The sequence below is a fragment of the Coregonus lavaretus genome, assembly GCF_964263955.1.
Source record: "Coregonus lavaretus genome assembly, chromosome: 4".
NCBI classification, from domain to species: Eukaryota; Metazoa; Chordata; class Actinopteri; order Salmoniformes; family Salmonidae; genus Coregonus; species Coregonus lavaretus.
Window position 1 is genome coordinate 43,649,517 of NC_139991.1, and position 19,679 is coordinate 43,669,195.

Here is a 19,679-nt window from a genome sequence, read left to right on the forward strand (position 1 = left end):
GTTTGTCAACATGTGCCTGTTCGCTTGTATTACCTCCTTTAGTATCGCAGACTGCAACTATCATTGTCATAGACAACCTCTGTAGCGGATATGGTACATCCTCTGGTTCTTCGTAGGGATATGTATCCTCCATACTTTGTGATGACTTGTTGTTAAGATGCTTTTGAAATTCCTTGACCTTTCCAGGAGCAGACAACAGAGTCTATAGCCTCAATCCAAAGGAACACAATCTTTGTGAAGAGGATAGTCCAAGTGCTACAGGGTAAGGGTTCCATGTCTTTTTTGTAGACATCAGCTGGCCTGTATATGGTGCACCTCCTTGTTGAGACTGCCCTCAGTGTCGTGGAGGTTTGAGCCAGTTCCTGATAGTCCACCTCTGACCAGAGCACCTCTGGACCACCAGCCGCAGGCCGAAGCTGGCCTCTTTAAACATCTCCACCTCCAAACAACGACCAGTGTCTCTGCTGATTATTGGGCCATTCTACAGAAGGAAGAGGAACAAGCTGTGGTTATAATTGCAGTATTAACAAGCAATACAGCTGTGGCAGGAGTCCTTTTTTCCCCCACAAGTCATTACATTTTGAGGTTTTACCTGACTGAAGTCCCAAAGCCTTTGTGATGAGTGTGATGCTCCATCACATATTTTTAGACTTGGCCTCCGCCCTCGTCCCTCGTCCACCAGACATTTGGTGTTGGGCAGGAATGTAGTGGAACCCAGGGGACCAAGCTGCAAAATCCCCTCTGAGGTGTAACGGGCCAGCTAAAAAAAAAACGTCAATGCCAAGTAAACATCAAGTTCTGACAAAATATATGAAATGTTACACACAAATACTTTCTATACATACACCCACATAGTCGTTGGACAATACAAAACTTGTTGAATACATCTATACACATAGGAATGGTACATGTTCTTGTGTAATCATTGAGCTGTCTCATGAGAAAGATCTTTCTTGATACCGTGAGTACAAAAGGTCATAGTGCCTCTTGAGCTGAACAAGAGCTGTCAAACCAGTGCCTGCTCTTTCAACAGCTGAACTACAACTACCCAGTGGAAAGGCCATCTTGAAATGAAAGATGAGCTATGACCAAGTAAGCCTTCAATACAGCTCTATTGAACATTAGTCAAATCCCATGCAAGGCCCGTCCTTAGTTACTGTTGAAATGTCCAACAAACTTTTGCTGTGTAATTGGCTGAAATACTGACAATGTAGCCTTGATAGATACCACAGGGATATGTGCATGTATGTATGTTCCATGCTAATGAAAGCTAAATTGTTTATGAGCATAATGGACCATACAGATCCCTTAGGTGAGTACATTTGTTATAAATGAGACCCAGTGATCCTATCTGAAGAGTTAATTGTAATTTGACATTATGAGCTTGATCTCTATTTCATTTCACACGCCAAAATGTAGCTTCAATCTAATGAATGTCACAAGTAAGGGCACAGATGATTACAAAATCTGGGGTTGAATTATTAATGGTGAACAACACTCAGGAAACTAGATGCCAGAGAGGATGTTGGAGCCCATCACAGGTGCTGCTGCACTATTCTGAGTAGAGGTAACCTTGTCAAATTGCCCTGTGCCAAGACAATTCATTTGGAATTCACTGAATTACCATGCTAAAGCAAGCTAAAGAAAAGCACAAACAACCACAGTAAGATGAACAATGGAAGGGCTTGAACGCAAAAGGGTAGGGATGCATTACATTTTGTGGATGTGGGCAGGGGCCAGAGCATATGGGATAGTTCTAAATGTTTTCCTGAACTAACATAAGAGCTTGTGTAAGGGGATTACATTTCTATGCATTCAAGCATATAAGGTTCTAAGAACTTTTCCTGACCTGAGATGTCATGCCATGACACGGGTAGAGAATCGCGCTGTTGTCATCATTAGGTCCTTGGTCTAAGCAATAGCCACTGGCCTTGCTGTTTCGCACCTCACCATAGGTGATGGTGTCATTGTACACTCGCATCTCTGGATACACATTCCGCAAGTACCACTGGAAACTGCGACATTGCAATTTCTTCCTCAAGGCGATTCTCTCAGAAACATCTCCAAAATCAACTCCAGGGTTCTGTTGAGTTAGAAAACAATTCAAAGCACCAAAACCAATGACCAGTTAAGACGCAATTGAGCTGTAGAATATTGTTCCCCTTAGGGAACTACACTAGACTCACATTGATAGGGATATTCCAGGCCATGTAGACGTGTGATTTGTAGTCATCCATCCACACCTCGGCTGCCCTCAAGGCATTGCGCTTTGCATAGTAATCAATGTCATCATTGTAGGGTTTCTTGATGCGTTCAATGTGTGCCACCCGAGCACACGGTAAGACCTCCATACTCCCCCCGCACTGCCATACCTGAGACATAACAGTTCAAGAAAGAGAAAGAAAGAAAGAAGCCTGACCACAATAGTAATATAGTATTTTATTCTAAAAAATAAATATTGTTGAGAGAGATGCTGCCGAGGCAATTTCCCAAAGGCACATGGAAAGCTGTTAACAACTTGCAATTGCCCAGTTGCTTTGACATTTTTCAGGCAAAGGGCCACTTCCTTGTGTGTATGATTATACTGTGCTGGTTGTGTTGCCAGAGTCATTTTTAGAGTACCTCTCCATACTCCAGTTTTGTGAGCACAGCACAGAGAGGTACCTCACAATAGTGTTGTAGGGTTAACAATAATATAATTTGGCTTAGATCTCTTTTGATACAATCATCTGTCTCTCATTGGGTTTCTGTTGTTGTGCTGGCTCCCTTTCCCACTGTCTCCATTACCTGGACCAAATGTTTTGTATTTTATTCCCCTCTGAGCGTAATAGGTGCAAACCTGGCCCCTTCTTCTCTTCCTGTCCCCACCCCTCTCTCTCTCCCTCTCTCTCTCTCTCCCTCCATCCGTCTCTATCCTGCTGTCTCCTCTCGTCTCCCGCACACCGCTGCTCAAGTCATAACGATCACGTCGGAAGTGTGAAATAAACCTGTGTGCCAGTGGGACGCTTGTAGGTGACTGCAGAGTTCTGGAACACATTCAGTTCTCACACTGGGACACAACTTCCACACCAATGTCACTGCAGATATTTGACAGTCTACAAACCAAAATATTCCTGTCTCCCAAAAACAATTAAACTATCTCAGTAATATTATTAGAACGTAAAGGAATTCAAATGGGTACAGGCTTTTGGGAAATAAATAATGCACAAATCACCTGACACAGACCATTTTTTGGTGCACTACAAGGGCATGTTTTGTTATTCAGCAGTATACCAGGTGGTGCGGTGCAGGATCACTTCAATCAATATTTATACCAACTGGTCTCCCTGTATGCTTAGAGCCTAATGATTCCTTAATGATCTCAGCAGAGCCAAATAAAACATGCTGGGAGAGAAACGTGTCAGAACAGCCCCATATGTTTCAATAACAAGCCATTGATGCCAAGTCACGAGTTATTGTAGGACCTATGTTAAATGATCCGATGGAATTTTCCATTCTGTTTGATAGTAAAACTGACCCTGTATATAGTATGCTTACTTTGTCGTGTTCTTCTTATTAATTATTGTTATTTATCCTGTGTTTTTGTTCTACCGTATGTTATTTTTAGTATTTCATTGTTATTGATTACTGCATTGTTGGGTTTAGAGCTGTCAAGAAAGGCATTTCACTGTACTTGTGCACGAGACATTAAAACTTGAAACTTAAAAACTTGTTTTGAATCATACTTCAGATAATGGCAGCCTATTCCTTTTTAAGACCCTGAAATCTATTTGGATCACTCAAATGATAATAGGGCCAAAATCAATAGAATAATTTGCTGCCGTTACATTCATATTAAATCACACCCATATCCTTTTTACTGTGACAGAGCTTAATTGAACTTCATGCATCACTTACAGCACACAAACTCTTAAACTCTCCAGTCCCAATTACATAATGATTTCCTTGCTTTATAATCACATTGTAATGGCTAACACATAATGGACCACAGGGTGTGAATCTTACTTATCAGAAGTATAGCCTAAACGAATGGATTACTTTACACAACATACTCTATTCATCAGTTCTTAGTTTAAGCATGTACCACTTAGAAACGTACCCTTATGCCCAATTCAATGTTCTCTCCTCCATACACCTCCATGCCTGGGTCTAGAAGGCCAATCTCTCCAAAGTATTCTCTGTTCACCACAAAGGAGCAGCCAATCATGGCAGGGGTCCTGAACGGAGAAATAACAGATTAGTGCCTAGCAGCCTACCCAGTACAGAAGCGAGTTGGAACATCTTGTATATTTTAAGAACATGTTTTTCAAGCCCACGTTTTCTGTAAAAAAACATGCAGTGCCTATAGAAATTCTACACCCCCATTGGATTTCTTCACATTTGATTGTGTTACAAAGTGGGATTCAAATGGATTTAATTGTAATTTTTTGTCAACGATCGACACAAAATACTCTAATGTCAAAGTGGAAGATAAATTGTAAAAAAAAAAATACGATTAATGAAAAATAAAACACTAATATACTTTGATTAGATGAGTATTCAACCCCCTGAGTCAATACATGTTAGAAACACCTTTGGTAGTGAGTCTTCTTAGAACCAGTAAGTCTCATAAGAGCTTTGCACACCTGTATTGTGCAATATAGAAGAAGCCTCGTGAGATATCAGTCAGTCACATGCAGGAACCAATGTTAATAATGAATAATGAATAATGTCAATCATGCTTATATGACTTGTTTGTGTAGCAGTATATAAGGACTTAAAGGGAACGCCCTTTTCAGAGTTTTCATGAAGCTTGGATTGAGTTTGTGAACCTCTCCGGCCGTGATAATAAAGAGTGATTAATTTGATATTGACTTCAGGTGTCCCTGGTGTTGAATTTCCACCACACATGTTTTGGAATTCTGTATATTTGTATTATTCTTTTCACTCTGTCATTTAGGTCATTATTGTGGAGTCACTACAATGTTGTTGATACATCCTCCGTTTTCTCCCATCACAGTCATTGAACTCTGTAGCTGTTTTAAAATCACTAATGGCCTCATGGTGACATTCCTAATAGTGATGGGGGAAAAGATCTATACAGTTACATATCGGGATATTATGTCTGACGATACACTACATGACCAAGTGGTATGTGGACACCTGCTCGTCAAAACATCTCATTCCAAAATCATGGGCATTAATATGGAGTTGGTCCCCCCTTTGCTGCTATAACAGTCTCCACTCTTCTGGGAAGGCTTTTCACTAGATGTTGGAACATTGCTGCAGGGACTTGCTTCCATTCAGCCACAAAAGCCTTAGTGAGGTCGGTCACTGATGTTGGGCGATTAGTCCTGGCTCTCAGTCGGCGTTCCAATTCATCCCAAATGTGTTCTATGGGGTAGAGGTCAGAGCTCTGTGCAGGCCAGTCAAGATTTTCCACACCAATCTCGACAAACCATTTATGTATGGACCTTGCTTTGTGCATGGGGGCATTGTAATGCTGAAACAGGAAAGGGCCTTCCCCAAACTGTTGCCACAAAGTTGGAAGCACATAATCTTCTAGAATGTCATTGCATGCTGTAGCGTTAAGATTTCCCTTCACTGAAACTAAGGGGCCTAGCCCGAACCACGAAAAACAGCCCCAGACCATTATTCCTCCTCCACCAAACTTTACAGTTGGCACTATGCATTCGGGCAGGTAGCATTCGCCTGGCATCAGCCAAACCCAGATTTTGTCCGTCGGACTGCCAGATGGTGAAACGTGATTCATCACTCGAGAGAACGCGTTTCCACTGCTCTAGAGTACAATGGCGGCAAGCTTTACACCACTCCAGCCAACACTTTATATCATATCGTATCATTTTGACAATATCGCAATATAATTTTTGCGCTAGTTGGCTGTACCTGCACCAAAACTCCAGTATTTTTCCTTCATAGCTTGTTCTCCATCTTCTTTTTAAACAGGGAGCCAATTTGTTTTCAGCACTTTTATTTCCATAACTGTTCAAAACTAATTTTCTCATGGCTCTCTCTTGTACCTCTACATCAGCAGTATGTTTGAAATATCGAATCGCAAAAAAAATCACAGTATGAAATCACAATACATATAGAATCGTGAGAATCGCAAAACATATCATATCGGCACCTAAGTTTCGTGATAATATCGTGAGGTCCCTGGCAATTCCCAGCCCTGATCCCTAAGCATTCCTTCCTGTGAACAACAGCTCAGTTCAGAAGGACAACTGCATCTTTGTGTCTGGATGCTTTAATACATCATCCACAGCATAATTATTAACTTGACCATGCTTAAAGATATATTCAATGTCTGATTTGTTATTGTTACCCATCTACCAATCACTGCCCTTCTTTATGTGGCTTTCGAAAAGCTTGTTGGTCTTTGTAGTTGAATCTGTGCTTGAAATTCAATACTTGACTGAGGGACGGACCTTACAGTTGTTGTATGTATGGGGGACAGAGGAAGGGGTAAGGTAGTCATTCAAAAATCATGTCAACCGCTATTATTTCACATTGAGCGAGTCCATTTAACTTATTATGTTATTTTACTTCTGAACTAATTTAGGCTTGCCTAAACAAAGGGGGTGAATACTTATTTTATTTGTATTAATTTTAAAAAATGTGTGGAATTTTCTTTTCACTTTGACATTATGGAGTAGTTTGTGTAGATCAATGACAAAAATTACAATTAAATATATTTCAATCCAACGTTGTAATGCAAGAAAATGTGAAAGAAGTTCAAGGGGGTGTAGACTTTCTATAGGCACTGTATTGCAGAGTATTGCATCAGAGAACTGCCAAAGCACCTGCCCCCAATAATGTCTGAGAGATATACTGTATTTTTCCCATACCTGATGGGGGCCGTCTCATCTCCTCTGTCCAGCCAGGCCTGAGGGGGAATGATGTACATACACCAAAGGCCCCAGTTGTAACCATGGGCTGCGTTAGCATACTGCTGCACCTCAAACGTGTTGTACTTGATGTTGTCGATCGACGGGAGAATAATACGTGTTCGATCTGCCCTGATTCTGGTTAGGATTGGTTCTGCCCTGTCAAAGGAGGAAAGGAAACACATTTTAGTCACATTTTTTATCTCTATAAATATTCTAAAGGAGTTTGAGATGTTTACTGGTAACTGTACACTGTGGTGTACATGCTGACATGATAGGAAAAGCATGAAAGTAAATCATGTTTCTGTCATCTCATCTGTTCCCAGTGGGAAAATGGGGTCACCACAGTCTGTTCAAGCATTTAATCATCATCATCAAAACATCCTGAATCCTCACTGCTAGCAGAGGAAGGTACAGTTCTCATATTTTTTCACGTCTGTTCCAGAGATCAAAACCAAATAAATAGTAATTTATGTAGCTAACAGTTCTCTGTATTACAACTGTAGTGAAACACTGTTCCACCTCAAAAAGCACAAGAAAGAGGATTTCGACACCCACGATCTCAGAATGTTCTGAAATCGTTTATGTATTTAGAAACAGATAAGATTAGCTTTTCTGTAACATTATTTTATTGAAATATAATTTGATCTCTGAGAAATTAAACTAATTGATTGCATCCAAATTGGCCATTTTAATTTATAGGATTCATATAATATTCAATAAATATAGTACCTAACATCTGATTTGGACCAAACTTTTTTTAACAATGAGTTAGACATGAGGAATCCAGAGAAATGGTCAAAAGCCACCCACGGTTTTTCCGTGTAAAACTTGACTAATGCAATCAGATATAATTTCCATTGTGGACATAACTTTTGCAATATGAGTGCAGTTAAGGAGTCTACATTTCACAGCTGCAATATCATTTTAGAACAAATAGGGTTAACCTCTGAGAGAGAGTGTCACCTTGCCTGAATGAATTGCTCTTTCTAAAGTGGTGTGGTGAAGATGGATTATGGTGACTACTGTACCTCCTTGTCTTTCCATTACTGAAAGAAAGGATTACCTCTGATATGCAAATAAAAGTGCTCTTCTGTCAGATGCACAAACACTCTCAGCAGATCTCAGTGTAATGAATTCCAGGCTTAAAATAGTACAGTATGTAGCTAAATATTGGAGAACATACAGTGAGGGAAAAAAGTATTTGATCCCCTGCTGATTTTGTACATTTGCCCACTGACAAAGACATGATCAGTCTATAATTTTAATGGTAGGTTTATTTGAACAGTGAGAGACAGAATAACAACAACAAAAATCCAGAAAAACGCATGTCAAAAATGTTATAAATTTATTTGCATTTTAATGAGGGAAATAAGTATTTGACCCCTCTTCAAAACATGACTTAGTACTTGGTGGCAAAACCCTTGTTGGCAATCACAGAGGTCAGACGTTTCTTGTAGTTGGCCACCAGGTTTGCACACATCTCAGGAGGGATTTTGTTCCACTCCTCTTTGCAGATCTTCTCCAAGTCATTAAGGTTTCAAGCCTGACGTTTGGCAACTCGAACCTTCAGCTCCCTCCACAGATTTCCTATGGGATTAAGGTCTGGAGACTGGCTAGGCCACTCCAGGACCTTAATGTGCTTCTTCTTGAGCCACTCCTTTGTTGCCTTGGCCGTGTGTTTTGGGTCATTGTCATGCTGGAATACCCATCCACGACTCATATTCAATGCCCTGGCTGAGGGAAGGAGGTCCTCACCCAAGATTTGACAGTACATGGCCCCGTCCATCGTCCCTTTGATGCGGTGAAGTTGTCCTGTCCCCATAGCAGAAAAACACCCCCAAAGCATAATGTTTCTACCTCCATGTTTGACGGTGGGGATGGTGTTCTTGGTGTCATAGGCAGCATTCCTCCTCCTCCAGGTCTCATCTGACCACAACACTTTCATCCAGTTCTCCTCTGAATCATTCAGATGTTCATTGGCAAACTTCAGACGGGCCTGTATATGTGCTTTATTGAGCAGGGGGACCTTGCGGGCGCTGCAGGATTTCAGTCCTTCACAGCGTAGTGTGTTACCAATTGTTTTCTTGGTGACTATGGTCCCAGCTGCCTTGAGATCATTGACAAGATCCTCCCGTGTAGTTCTGGGCTGATTCCTCACTGTTCTCATGATCATTGCAACTCCACGAGGTGAGATCTTGCATGGAGCCCCAGGCTGAGGGAGATTGACAGGTCTTTTGTGTTTCTTCCATTTGCGAATAATCGCACCAACTGTTTTCACCTTCTCACCAAGCTGCTTGGTGATGGTCTTGTAGCCCATTCCAGCCTTGTGTAGGTCTACAGTCTTGTCCCTGACATCCTCAGAGAGCTCTTTGGTCTTGGCCATGGTGGAGAGGTTGGAATCCGATTGATTGATTGCTTCTGTGGACAGGTGTCTTTTATACAGGTAACAAACTGAGATTAGGAGCACTAGTGCTCCTAATCTCAGCTCGTTACCTGTATAAAAGACACCTGGGAGCCAGAAATCTTTCTGATTGAGAGGGGGTCAAAGACTTATTTCCCTCATTAAAATGCAAATCAATTTATAACATTTTTGACATGCGTTTTTCTGGATTTTTGTTGTTGTTATTCTGTCTCTCACTGTTCAAATAAACCTACCATTAAAATTATAGACTGGTCATTTCTTTGTCAGTGGGCAAACATACAAAATCAGCAGGGGATCAAATACCTTTTTTTCCCCCTCACTGTATACTGTATGGCACCTCAGTGTTGGGAGGAATCTGCATCTGATTGATGATAATGCATGAGACTATTTTAAACTCCTTTTCAAGTGTCAATCTAAGGGGAAATAAGAATCTGTTCCTCACCATGCTGTGTTGAACTCAACATGTGCGTCGAAGAAGCCAACAACTGGTGCAGTGGCAGCTTTCCAGCCAAGGATTCTGGCCCGTATAAGTCCCTCCCGTCTGCTATTCCTCACAATCTTCACTAGGCCTGGATACTGCTTATTCACATACTGATCCAGGTTCAGCTTTAGCTCCACTACAACAACAAAAATAATCAAGTGTTGGAGCTCAAACTAGAAAACCATAATTTCACGTCTCTCTCACTCTCTCTCTCTCTCTCTCTCTCTCTCTCTCTCTCTCTCTCTCTCTCTCGCTCACTTTCTCTCCCTCTTACACACACACACACACACACACACACACACACACGCACACACACACACACACTGTAAAAGCCCTTGTCTTACCACTGTCACTGTTGTCGTCCACCAGGATGATCTCCTTGAGGATGTGTGCAGGTGTGTGATTGACCAGGCTGTGGACTGACCGTAGGATCACTGACAAGGCCTCATTTACAAAGATGAACACCACTGTCATCTGAGGGAGGTCATCTGGGTAAGTCATCAGCTTGCACCTGTCAACACAATTTAGTGAAAAGCTGTCACATCAGTACCCTAAACTCATAATGCTTTATTATGTTACCTTCTGGTTTTCAAGCTGTGAGGGCAGGGTTTAGGACCTACTTTTTCGGCCTGTAGTCAGGAATGGATCTATCCAGTGGGATTTGATTGCTCAGCTGTGCGTTGTAGCCGTACTCTTCATACTTTCCCCCATCTGGGTCGCGGACAGGGTTTCTCAGAGTTGCAGGGGTCCTGGCCTGCCCCTGTTCCTGGCCCACTGGTCCCTCCAGTACCCCAACCGGCTTTCCCAGACCTGTGGAAAGTCAGAGGAAAATGTCAGACTCATTTTGTCGGAGGTGCCTCAGGATCACAAAAGCAAGCAAGCAGTTACACTTTTCATCTCAATCCGTCAATCATTTGAGCTGTCTCTATTCCCTCTAGAAAGTAAACAAAAGGTGAGCATCTAGATTAATAAGAGAGTTGGCAATTGAAGTATAGACAAGCGAAATAATTGACATGTCTACTGACTGCAGCACCTTGTTTGTGAAAGATAAGATGATGTTGGATGAAATTATAATAAGTCATCTTTATAAACTCCCAGTCTGACTGACAAACAGGATAGCCAGGTTTAAAGGAAACTGAAGGTTGTTGTTATTATTTACCTAGACTTTACTGGTAGGAAGAAATACACAAAAAGGGGACAGGATGATTGACTTGTAATGTGAGTAGAATGGCTTATACTGTCAATTACAGCAGGACCTGGCATCTTGCTAATCCAACTTCTGAATTAATTATGCATTTAAACACTGAATTATAAGTGGCATAGTCAAAACATTGGGAATGAGTTCAAGCAATTATTGTTTGAATAAATTGATTAAATTAGCTTGTCCCTTGAGGGGGATTTTATAAAGCAAACGGATCAGACAAACACCACATTGGATAATGAAGATGAATCAGTAAATGTGATATAACAGTCAAACCTGCTGCAGAAATGTCCCCAACTGGCTTGAATTTCATCACTGAAACCTGATATATAAACCCAGGACCATGGGGTATAGAGATTTCTTATTGGGTGACTTTGTTATTAATTGATTTTAGACCTTGTTTTGTGCAGCAAAGAAGAGGTGATATTTCAGGATAACTAGTTTGTCCTCTACACTTGTTTGCAGCAAGGTTGAGACCCATCAATTAAGGCTGACAGCATCCATCCTCCTAAACTGCTTTGTGGTGGATTTCAATTGAGCTCCTCAAAGAGAATGTTGTTAACTATTTTAGGTGCTAAAAAGAGGGGCAATGGACATTACCCTTCTCATGGAGAGCTACTGGATGTGCAGGCTTTTGTTCCAGACAGTCCTCTAAAACCAATCTGATTCAGCACCTTATTAGTGTCTCTCCAGTTAGAGAGTTGGCCACCCCTACGTGAAAATGCTGTTAATTGACTACAGCACAGCGTTCAACACCATAGTGCCCTCCAAGCTCATCACTAAGCTAAGGACCCTGGGACTGAACACATCCATCTGCAACTGGATCCTGGACTTCCTGAGGGTAGGCAACAACACATCCACCACACTGACCCTCAACACGGGGCCCCTCAGGGGTGCGTGCTCAGTCCCCTCCTGTACTCCCTGTTCACCCACGACTGCGTGGCAACGCACGACTCCAACAGCATCATGAAGTGTGCCGATGACACGACGGTGTTAGGCCTGATCACCGACGACGATGAGACAGCATATAGGGAAGAGGTCAGAGACCTGGCAGTGTAGTGCCGGGACAACAACCTCTCCCTCAACGTGAGTAAGACAAAGGAGCTGATCGTGGACAACAGGAAAAGGACGGGGCTGTAGTGGAGCGGGTTGAGAGCTTCAAGTTCCTTGGTGTCGACATCACCAACAAACTATCATGGTCCAAACACACCAAGACAGTTGTGAAGAGGGCACGACAAAGCCTATTCCCCCTCAGGAGACTGAAAAGATTTGGCATGGGTCCTCAGATCCTCAAAAAGTTATACGGCTGCACCATCGAGAGCATCCTGACTGGTTGCATCACCGCCTGGTATGGCAACTGCTCGGCCTCTGACCGCAAGGCACTGCAGAGGGTAGTGCGTATGGCCCAGTACATCACTGGGGCCAAGCTTCCTGCCATCCAGGACTTCTATACAAGGCGATGTCAGAGGAAGGCCCTAAAAACTGTCAAAGACTCCAGCCACCCTAGTCATAGACTGTTCTCTCTGCTACTGCACGGCAAGCGGTACCGGAGCGCCAAGTCTAGGTCCAAAAGGCTTCTTAACAGCTTCTACCCCCAAGCCATAAGACTGCTGAACAGTTAATCAAATGGCTACCCTGACTATTTGCATTTTTATTTTATTTTACCTTTATTTAACCAGGTAGGCCAGTTGAGAACAAGTTCTCATTTACAACTGCGACCTGGCCAAGATAAAGCAAAGCAAAGCAGTCCCGAGCCGACTAGATGAAAAATCTGTCGATGTGCCCTTGAGCAAGGCACTTAACCCTAATTGCTCCTGTAAGTCGCTCTGGATAAGAGCGTCTGCTAAATGACTAAAATCTAAACCTAAAATCAGTGCAATAAAAACAACAACAACACAGAGTTACACATGGGATAAACAAAACATACAGTCAATAACACAATAGAAAATCTATATACAGTGTGTGCAAATGTAGTAAGTTATGGAGGTAAGGCAATAGTTAGTGAGGGAGATAAGAGTCTCCAGCTTCAGAGATTTGTGCAGTTCGTTCCAGTCATTAGCAGCAGAGAACTGGAAGGAATGGCGGCCAAAGTAGGTGTTGGCTTTGGGGATGACCAGTGAGATATACCTGCTGGAGCGCATACTACGGGTGGGTGTTGCTATGGTGACCAATGAGCTAAGATAAGGCGGGGATTTGCCTAGCAGAGATTTATAGATGACCTGGAGCCAGTGGGTTTGGCGACGAATATGTAGTGAGGGCCAGCCAACGAGCCCCTTATTTTATTCGTATGTATTCTTTTTTGTTTGTTGCACTTGCCGATATACACTCACTGGACTCTAACCACACACACACACATACTACACTGACACTCCAGCACACAAACATACACACGGACTAACACACACACAAAACACAAACACATATGCATATTGATGCTACACACACATACATTCACATTACTTCACACTCTTCACATACTCTGCTGCTACTCTCTGTTTATTATCTATGCATAGTCACTTTACCCCTACCTACATGTACATATTACCTCAATTACCTTGACTAACCCGTACCCCTGCACATTGACTCGGTACCGGTACCCCTTGTATATAGCCCCGTTATTGTTTTTTTATTGTGTTACTATTTTTTCCTTTGGTTTATTTAGCTAATTTTTCTTACTTACTTTTTTTAAATTCTGCATTGATGGTTAAGGGCTCGTAAGGAAGCATTTCACGGTAAAGTCTACTACACCTGTTGTATTCGGTGCATGTGACAAATACAATTTTATTTGATCTAGTTAAAAAAAAACATGTATGGCCAATCACACCTTGTGTATACAGTAATACTGTTAATTATCTAGAATGTTATTTTATATAAAACATAAAGTATAACTCTCCATATGGATTAGACCAGGGATCATCAACTAGATTCAGCCGCAGACCGATTTCTTTCTTGAGTGGATGGTCAGGGGGCCAGAACATAATTACAAATCATTTGCAGACTGCAAATTGACCGCAAGAAGCCCAAACAGATATAATATTTCACTAAAACATAATCATTTCAAACCTTGCTTACATTTGTATAAGATCTCTGTATTATGCGTGGGAATATTTTGAAACATATTTCCAAAATTCAAATCACTTGGAGCTGATTTGCTGGTGTTTTTACAGTCTTATTGTCCCAAAAATTAAATAAAACAAATACAAAGAATCTGCTCAGAATACTTGTGGGGCTAAATAAAATCACAGAGGGCCAAGTTCAGCCTGAAGGCCGCCAGTTGGGGAACCCTGGATTAGACTTTTATAATGCCAGTCTTTTAGAGAAAAACAGAGCACTTTGTCTGGGTTATTTCAGAATTATTTAAAAGCAGATTAGACATTTGGGCTGAAAGTGATGCTGTGAGTGGGACTATAATGGATGAGGTGGATGTGGGCCAGGTTGATCAGTTATTCCAATATCAGATAATGACAATACCCATGGGTTGTACAACAGCTGAGATGTGGCAAATCCAAGAGACACTGTAAAATGCATGATTAACTCAGTAGGGGCACTATAAAAGTAATTCATAAAGCCCTGATGTGGGGTGAAATAAAGTTGCACCAAGCTGACTTGATGTTCATGATCACATGGATCAACAATTTACCGTTCAATTGATGGTAGACTACATCCTCAAGATGCTCAAGCCTCTGAAGAATAGTTTGCTTCTCCACAAAGTTAGTGACTTTCCCATTTCTACGGTTGGATCTTTGCTCAGTGGTCCTGCCGTTCTTCATGAGTTCCTCTGAGCGATCCTGAATTCTGCAGTAAACCGAGAACAGTATAATGCCCACGAACATGCAGATGTTTAAAGTCAACAAAGTTTTTATCCGCCGTGCCCCAGCCATGAAACAGAAGGGAAACCGACAGCATCTACCAGTGATAGAAAAACATGCACAATCCAAGTTTGGTGACCAATCTTTGTTTATGTGTTTATCCTTATAGCCACCTCAGTGCTCCCGCGCAGAAAATGAGATATCCTGTCAGCAGCGCCACTATCGCCGCAGGGATTATAGTAGGCAAGAAGACTGTCTATAAAAACAATATGCCAATGTAGAATCACAATTCCATTCCATTGCACAGGTTATCCTCTCCAAATTGGTTCAAGAGAGAAGAGATTTTAGGGCGAATTTCTGCCCCCCAACCAACTGCTTACACTGCCACATTGTTAGAATGACAGAATCTCTCGCTCAATTGAGCAAAAGTAGGGCTTGTTTTCCACTTGCCAGTAGTAGGCTCAAATCGATGGCAAAAGAAGCGAGTAGGCTAATATCCCATCTGGTTTCCCTCAGTCACCCCTCTTGATGATTTAAAAAAATCATGAAAAAAAATACGAAGGAGTTACTGATGAGACATGAATGTAATCCTTACTCGCATTTTCTCTTGCTCGCTTGATGAAGACTGTTTTAGCAGGCTGACAAAAGGGCCAAGGTATGTCCGATAAGAGCACCGATACTCACTGCTTCTGTACAGAGATAAACGCATCCTTGTTACTGGTCTCTCTCTCTCTCTCTCTCTCTCTCTCTCTCTCTCTCTCTCTCTCTCTCTCTCTCTCTCTCTCTCTCTCTCTCTCTCCATCTCTCTGTCTCCATCTCTCTGTCTCTCTCGCTCTCAATTCAATTCAATTCAATTTAAGGGCTTTATTGGCATGGGAAACGTATGTTAACATTGCCAAAGCAAGTCTCTCTCTCTGTTGTGCTGGCTGTGGTGCTTAGAAGCCACGTTCTCGTGAATAGCCCTATTACAGTCAGTGTTCAAAGCTGATCAATAGTTGTTTTAATAGTTTTAATCAGTTGAGTTAACAATTGTTTTAATAGTTTTAATCAGTTGAGGTAACAATTGTTTTAATCTGGTACAATTTGTCACCAATTACTTTCAGCAGCTCTGACTTTATATAAATTGCCAATTGTATTTAAATGTTTATTCATCTGTAATCTATTGTGAACCCTTGTGATCTAAACCTATTTTCCCTTATTGATTAAGCAAGGTCATTTGCAATTAGGAACATCTTTGTTTTTTGCTTTACAATATACAGTATGCCTCCTTAAATGGCATATTATATCACGCCAGCTCAAAGCCCATGTCAAACCAAGAACATGACTAGCCTACTTCCATCACCAAGAAACCAAGCCACCAAGGTCAGTCAAGGATGTGTGATGTGCTTTCTAGGAAACACCATGAATAAAGCCAGGAAGTTACACAATATCATTCTGTGGAGTTTTGCTGATGTGCTTTTTGCTGTACAGGTATTTCCCAGAGCACCCCACATAAAGCAGGCGGGTGCTGAATGTGCGTTACTATAATTACACAATCCAACCCGGAGGCCCAAACTGTTCCTCAGGGCAACGGTCAACAGTCTAGACCAGGGGAGGAGGGGTCTGTGGGGCCTCAAATCATACAGAATAAATAAAGCTTGTCCCAAAATCTCCAAAGATAATAAACATCTATGGAGAGAAAATAAATATCCCCTCCCCACATAATCATTATCACATGATGTGTAAAATTGCATAATGCCTTACATAATAAAGAAATATCAGCAAGAACTAAATTATATTGCAGTAATAAAGGACTGAAGCCAGCTCCTGTTAAATAATGCTACAGTAGCATTATGCATCGAAGAAGCTGCACCATAAGCTAAAAACAGTAAAGAATAAAGACGTGCATATTTTCCAGGGCCCAATGGCAATACTTCTATTTAATTGACCAAAATGATCCAAGAACTGTCATGGTCTGAGCACAGTCATTTAATATTTTCAATCTGAGGACACTGGGACTAAACACCTCCCTCTGTAACTGGATCCTGGACAGGGCCGCACCCAGATGGTAAGGGTAGGTAACAACACGTCTGCCATGTTGATCCTCAACACAGAGGCCCCTCAGTGGTGCGTGCTCAGTCCCCTCCTGTACTCCCTGTTCACCCATGACTGCATGGCCAGGCACGACAACATCGTTAAGTTTGCTGACTACACAACAGTGGTAGGCCTGATCACGACAACGATGAGACAGCCTATAGGGAGGAGGTCAGAGACCTGGCCGTGTGGTGCCAGGATAAAAACCTCTCCCTTAACATGACCAAGACAAAGGAGATGATTGTGGACTACAGGTAAAAGAGGACCGATCACGGCCCCGTTCTCATCGACGGAGCTGTTGTGGAGCAGGTTGAGAGCTTCAAGTTCCTTGGTGTCCACATCACCAACAAACTATCATGGTCCAAACACACCAAGACAGTTGTGAAGAGGGCACGACAAAGCCTATTCCCCCTCAGGAGACTGAAAAGATTTGGCATGGGTCCTCAGATCCTCAAAAAGTTCTACAGCTGCACCATCGAGAGCATCCTGACTGGTTGCATCACTGCCTGGTATGGCAACTGCTCGGCCTCCGACCGCAATGCACTACAGAGGGTAGTGTGTACAGCCCAGTACATCACTGGGGCCAAGCTTCCTGCCATCCAGGACCTCTATACAAGGCGGTGTCAGAGGAAGGCCCTAAAAATTGTCAAAGACTCCAGCCACCCTAGTCATAGACTGTTCTCTCTGCTACTGCACGGCAAGCGGTACCGGAGCGCCAAGTCTAAGTCCAAAAGGCTTCTTAACAGCTTCTACCCACAAGCCATAAGACTCCTGAACAGCTAATCAAATGGCTACCCGGACTATTTGCATTGTCCCCCCCCCCCCCCTTTTATGATGCCGCTACTTTCTGTTTATTATCTATGCATAGTCACTTTAACTCTACCTACATGTACATATTACATCTATTACCTCAACTAACCTGTGCCCCCGCACATTGACTCTGTACCGGTACCCCCTGTATATAGTATTTTTTACTTAACACTTATTTTTCTTAAAACTGCATTGTTGGTTAAGGGCTTGTAAGTAAGCATTTCACTGTAAGGTCTACACATTTACCTGTTGCATTCAGCGCATGTGACAAATACAATTTGATTTGATTTGATTTGATATGTGGATCTGGTAAATCCCTTATTTGCATCTAACAACATTAGCAAACGGTTATTTGCTTGGTGAAATTGATAATGCCGACAAACCAAATCACCCATAGAGAATATTAATGTACAGCTTTACAACCATCAGCATAAACCTGACTTTATAATATATTTTGTATGCTGGGTAAAAACTGCTGAGGGCAGCTTAATGTTTCTAGCAAAAGTTGATTTGTGACCAAAGCAGTATTTCTTTTCAGCAAAGTGAGAGGAATGAAAAAGTCTGCACAGAACAGAAATGCCAACTAATAATATTTTCTTACTTGATCATGCGTTAAAGGGCACAGGACAATAGGCTAAATCAGGGATCATCAACTACATTCAGCCGTGGGACAATTTTTTCTTGAGTGGATGGTCAGGGGACCGGGACATAATTGATCCGAGTTTTGTAATTTTGTATTGTACGTTTGCTTAGCTATTATGTCTACCATACAGGGACATTGAAAAGATTCAGTATCATCGTTAGCTAAAGATGACAAGATTATTTTAACGAGAGCGTTTCTGTCAGGTATTTCAATGTGCACACAGAGAAAGATTTATACAGTTGAATGTGGAACCTGTGGATAAACCATTCATCCCATAGTAAAAGGTACAATGTAAAGGCTAGAGAACTGGATCCAACAGCACAATGAGTGACTTAGAATCATAGAGATAGATAGAGGACTCATCTTTACATGTGTGCCATTATAGGGTCTGTGACAGCATGGGCAGAGCCATTGAGGCTACAACCCATAGGAATCCCCACCCAATTGACAACTTTGACTTCTTTAAAATGGGGGGACCATGGTGGAAGTCCTCAATGGCGCTGCCATTGCTAAAATAGCATTTTGGCCACTAGAGGCCGCTATCATTCTCTGTGCTTGTGATAGAGCTGTGCTGCCCTCTACTGACAGGCATGTTTCTGGTTTCTCAAGGGGTTTTCAAATAGCCAGGCATTACACCAGCAGAGGGCAATGTAACACAAAATTAAATGGCTGTGGTGACTGCCTGGGCCCATCTAGTATTGAATAACATTGAAGAATTGCGTTACACATTACTGGTTATTCTTGCAAATTTGCCCTGTGATCTCTCAGATCTGTGCGTGACTGAAATGACAGTGTATATTTAGTATTTTTAGTATTTTATTCAGATCCCCATTAGCTGTTGCTGAAGCAGCAGCTACTCTTCCTGGGGTGCACACAAAACATAAAACATGACATAATACAGAAGAACATCAATACACAAGCAGTGCTCAAGGACTGAATAACACACATTTAAAATAAAACAATAGAACAACAAAAAAAGGTCCTAGTTACACACAGTACTGACAGTTACCCACACATCAGTACATAAGGGTATTTCTATAAACTAGGGTACCAGTGAGGATTTCCTACACTGGACAACTTGGTACAGCTGTTGATGTCATTGATATTAATCTGCCATTTTTTTCTTCATGTCATTACATTAAGATATAAAGGGGGATCATAGCTATAATTCAATCAAATTCACAAGTTGATTTAAAACCTATGTTTAACCCTTTATTATGGTTGGTGTCTTGGTGGATTTATCCAAAATCGTGTGACATAAAACATTAATTTTCTGCCCTTGCATTTATGGCAGTGTAAGTTGTCGTTATATCATATATTAAGCATTAATCAGTTAAATTAGACATTGAA

At 41.8% G+C, this 19,679-nt stretch overlaps 1 protein-coding gene across 1 annotated transcript; it reads right to left on the reverse strand.

Moving 5' to 3' along the window:
* Positions 1-334: 334 nt before the first annotated feature.
* LOC311127126 (polypeptide N-acetylgalactosaminyltransferase 9-like) lies at positions 335-14,875 on the reverse strand (the record flags this gene model as incomplete). Its single annotated transcript, XM_084158891.1, has 10 exons — positions 335-481; positions 593-760; positions 1,850-2,083; positions 2,187-2,372; positions 4,100-4,217; positions 6,849-7,046; positions 9,755-9,929; positions 10,138-10,304; positions 10,414-10,603; positions 14,635-14,875. 10 exons carry the CDS (start codon positions 14,873-14,875, stop codon positions 335-337), a joined length of 1,824 nt encoding a protein of 607 aa, XP_084015017.1.
* Positions 14,876-19,679: the final 4,804 nt, after the last annotated feature.